Genomic DNA, 3,043 nt, shown 5'->3' with positions numbered 1-3,043 from the left:
TGTGACATCTATTCAACCTACTCTCCAACTTCAGAACCTAGCCTGAAATGTCATAACAGCGAGGTTCTAAGTAGTTGAGTCCTAGCGTGGAAACAGTGATACTCAATTACCTATCCTGCCAGAATATATCCAGGGATAAGCGTAGCTCAGTTTCTCAAACAGAGATCTCAGCCATAGTAAAAGGAAAGTCACTCATCAGAAAATTAACACACGCCTTTCCGTGCTACCCACACAAGGGTCCATACAGTGTTGTTCTGGTTCCCGTCATAACTTAAAAGGGAAACTTCCACAATGTCTGGAGCCCTTGATGTCCTGCAGATGAAGGAGGAGGATGTCCTCAAATTCCTTGCAACAGGAACGCATTTGGGCAGCACCAACCTTGACTTCCAAATGGAACAGTACATCTACAAAAGGAAAAGTGATGGCATCTACAACATAAACCTGAAGAGGACCTGGAGGAAGCTGCTCTTGGCTGCTCGCGCCATTGTTGCCATTGAAAATCTAGCTGATGTCAGTGTCATTTCCTCTAGAAATATAGGCCAGAGAGCTTTTCTGAAGTTTGCTGCTGCTACTGGGGCCACTCCTGTTGCTGGGTGCTTCACTCCTGGAACCTTCACTAACCAGATCCAGGCAGCCTTCCGGGAGCCTCATCTTCTGGTGGTTACTGATCCCAGGGCTGACAACCAGCCTCTGACAGAAGCATCTTACGTTAACTTGCCCCCCATTGCTCTGTGTAACACAGATTCTCCTCTGCACTACGTAGACATTACTATGCAACACAACAACAAGGGAGCTCACTCTGTGGGTCTGATGTGGTGGATGCTGGCCCGGGAAGTCCTGCTCATGCGTGGCACGATCTCCCAGGAGCCACCATGGGAGGTCATGCTTGATCTGTACTTCTACAGAGATCCGGAAGAGAATGAAAAGGAAGAACAGGCTGCTGCTGGAAAGGCTGTGACCAAAGAGGAGTTTCAGGGAGAATGGACGGCCCCTGCTCCTGAATTCACTGCTATTCAGCCTGAAGTTACAGAATGGACCAAAGGTGTCCAGGTGCCCTCTGTGCCGATTCAGCAGTTCCCTACTGAAGACTGGAGCACTCAGCCTGCAACTGAAGGCTGTTCTGCAGCCCCCACTGCTCAGGCCACTGAGTGGGTGGGCACCACCATGGAATGGTCTTAAACTGTCTTTTAAAAAGTGGAAATAAGGTTGACAGAAAATAAACAATGCGTTTCATAAGAAGGAAAAAAAAAGAAAATTAACACACAACTATTTGTCTCTATCCTGTGTGTCTATATTGTTGTTGTTGTTGTTATTGTTGTTACATGTCATCGAGTTGTCCATAACTCATAGCAATCCTATGCACAATGGCTCTAAACTCTTTCCCATCCTGAGTGAGTGTCACTGACTCCAACACGCCTAACCCATTGCCTCAGTTACCATTTCAACCCATCTCATCCAAGGTCTTCCTCTCCTGCACTGTCCCTCCATCCTTCCAAGCTTGAAATCTTTCTCTAAGGACTAGTCCCTCCTGGCCAAGTATGAGAGACAGAGCTTCAGAATCCTTGCCTCCAAGGACAAACTTAGTTTCATTCATTCCAAAACAGACTTATTTGTTCTCCTTGTGGTCCATAGTATATCCAATACTCTTCTCCAGCACTACAACTCAAAGGCATCAATTTTTCTTCTGTCATCCTTAGTCATTGTCCAGCTCTCTGATGCATAGCAAGAAATTGCAAGGACCATGGCCTGCATCAGGCACACCTTAGTCTCTAGGTTAACATCATTGCTTTTGGCACTTTGGAGGGGTTCCTGACAGAAGACTTCCCCAACATAATCTGTCTTTTGATTTCCTGACTGCTGATGCCAAGCGTATTGATTGTGCAGCTGAGCAAACTGAAACTGTTAACCATTTCAATCTTCTCAATCTATTATGATGCTGCCAATTAGCCCAGTGATGAGTATCTTTGTCTTCTTGATGTTAAGCTTCAATACATATTGAAGACTACAGTCCTTGACCTTCTACAGCAAGCACTTCAGGTCTTCCTCAGCGTCAGCAAGGAAGGTTGTGTCATGTGCATAATATAGGTTGTTGATGAGTCTTCCTCCAATTCTGATGCCGCATTCCTCCTCATAAAGCCCATCCTCCCGAATGATCTGTTCTGCATGCTGTTTGAAAAGGTATGGAGACAGAATGCAACCCCAACTCACTCCTTTCCTGATTTTGAATCATGAAGTGTTTCTCCGCTCTGGTCTGAGGACTGCTTCCTGGTCCAAGTATAGGTTTTACATAAGCACAATCAAGCATTCTGGAATTCCCATTCTTCTCAAGGTTAGTTACAATTTGTTGGGATCCACACAGTCAAATGTCTTTGCATAGACAATGAAACACAAATAAACATTCCTCTGGTACTGTCTGCTTTCAGTCAAGATCCATCTGACATTGGCAATAATGTTTCTAGTGCCATGGCCTCTTCTAAACCCAGCCTGTATTTCTGATAGTTCTCTGCATGGACATAGTCATAACTTTTTCCTTCTTCCTCCTTCTCTTTTTTATTCCTTTGATATGTACACTAGTAGTTTTTGTTGTTGTTGTTTAGGGCTTCTCAGACACACTTCTAAAATACTTAGTAATAGTCTCAGTTATAGGCTGTTGTTGTTGTGTGCCGTCCAGTCACCTGAGACTCATAGTGACCCTATGAACGACCCTGCTCCATCCCTTGCCAATATCATTGTCTCCGACATGTCCATCTCCATCATATCAGTGACTGAATCAATCCAACTCATCGAAGGTCTTCCTCAGTTATACAGCACACTAAATTTCCCTTGATGTTTGTGATTTTTGTTATCCCTTTGCAGGTATAGTTTCTTTTTCCGTTTACTCTGAGACAGTCTGAGCTATAAAACAGAAGATTTAAAGGATCTCTTGTGGCCTGGTGACAAGAAGCTGTGCTAAAATGCCCAAGGTTTGTGGTTCAAATAATCCACCAGACCAGACGCTTCACTGGAGAAAGAGGGGCAATCTCCTCCTGTGCCAGGCGGATCC

General features: G+C 44.8%; 1 protein-coding gene across 1 annotated transcript; it reads left to right on the top strand.

Moving 5' to 3' along the window:
- Positions 1 to 291: 291 nt before the first annotated feature.
- On the top strand, positions 292 to 1,179 carry LOC102852186 (40S ribosomal protein SA-like). Its single transcript, XM_006899223.1, has 2 exons — positions 292 to 398; positions 531 to 1,179. The coding sequence occupies exons 1-2, from the start codon at positions 292 to 294 to the stop codon at positions 1,177 to 1,179; spliced, it is 756 nt and encodes a 251-aa protein (XP_006899285.1).
- Positions 1,180 to 3,043: the final 1,864 nt, after the last annotated feature.

This window comes from Elephantulus edwardii, unplaced genomic scaffold (genome assembly GCF_000299155.1).
Source record: "Elephantulus edwardii isolate Elephantulus edwardi_28Jun2011 unplaced genomic scaffold, EleEdw1.0 scaffold00247, whole genome shotgun sequence".
NCBI lineage: Eukaryota > Metazoa > Chordata > Mammalia > Macroscelidea > Macroscelididae > Elephantulus > Elephantulus edwardii.
The sequence above is the reverse complement of the archived record's forward strand: the minus strand, read 5'-3'. Positions and strand labels throughout refer to the sequence as shown.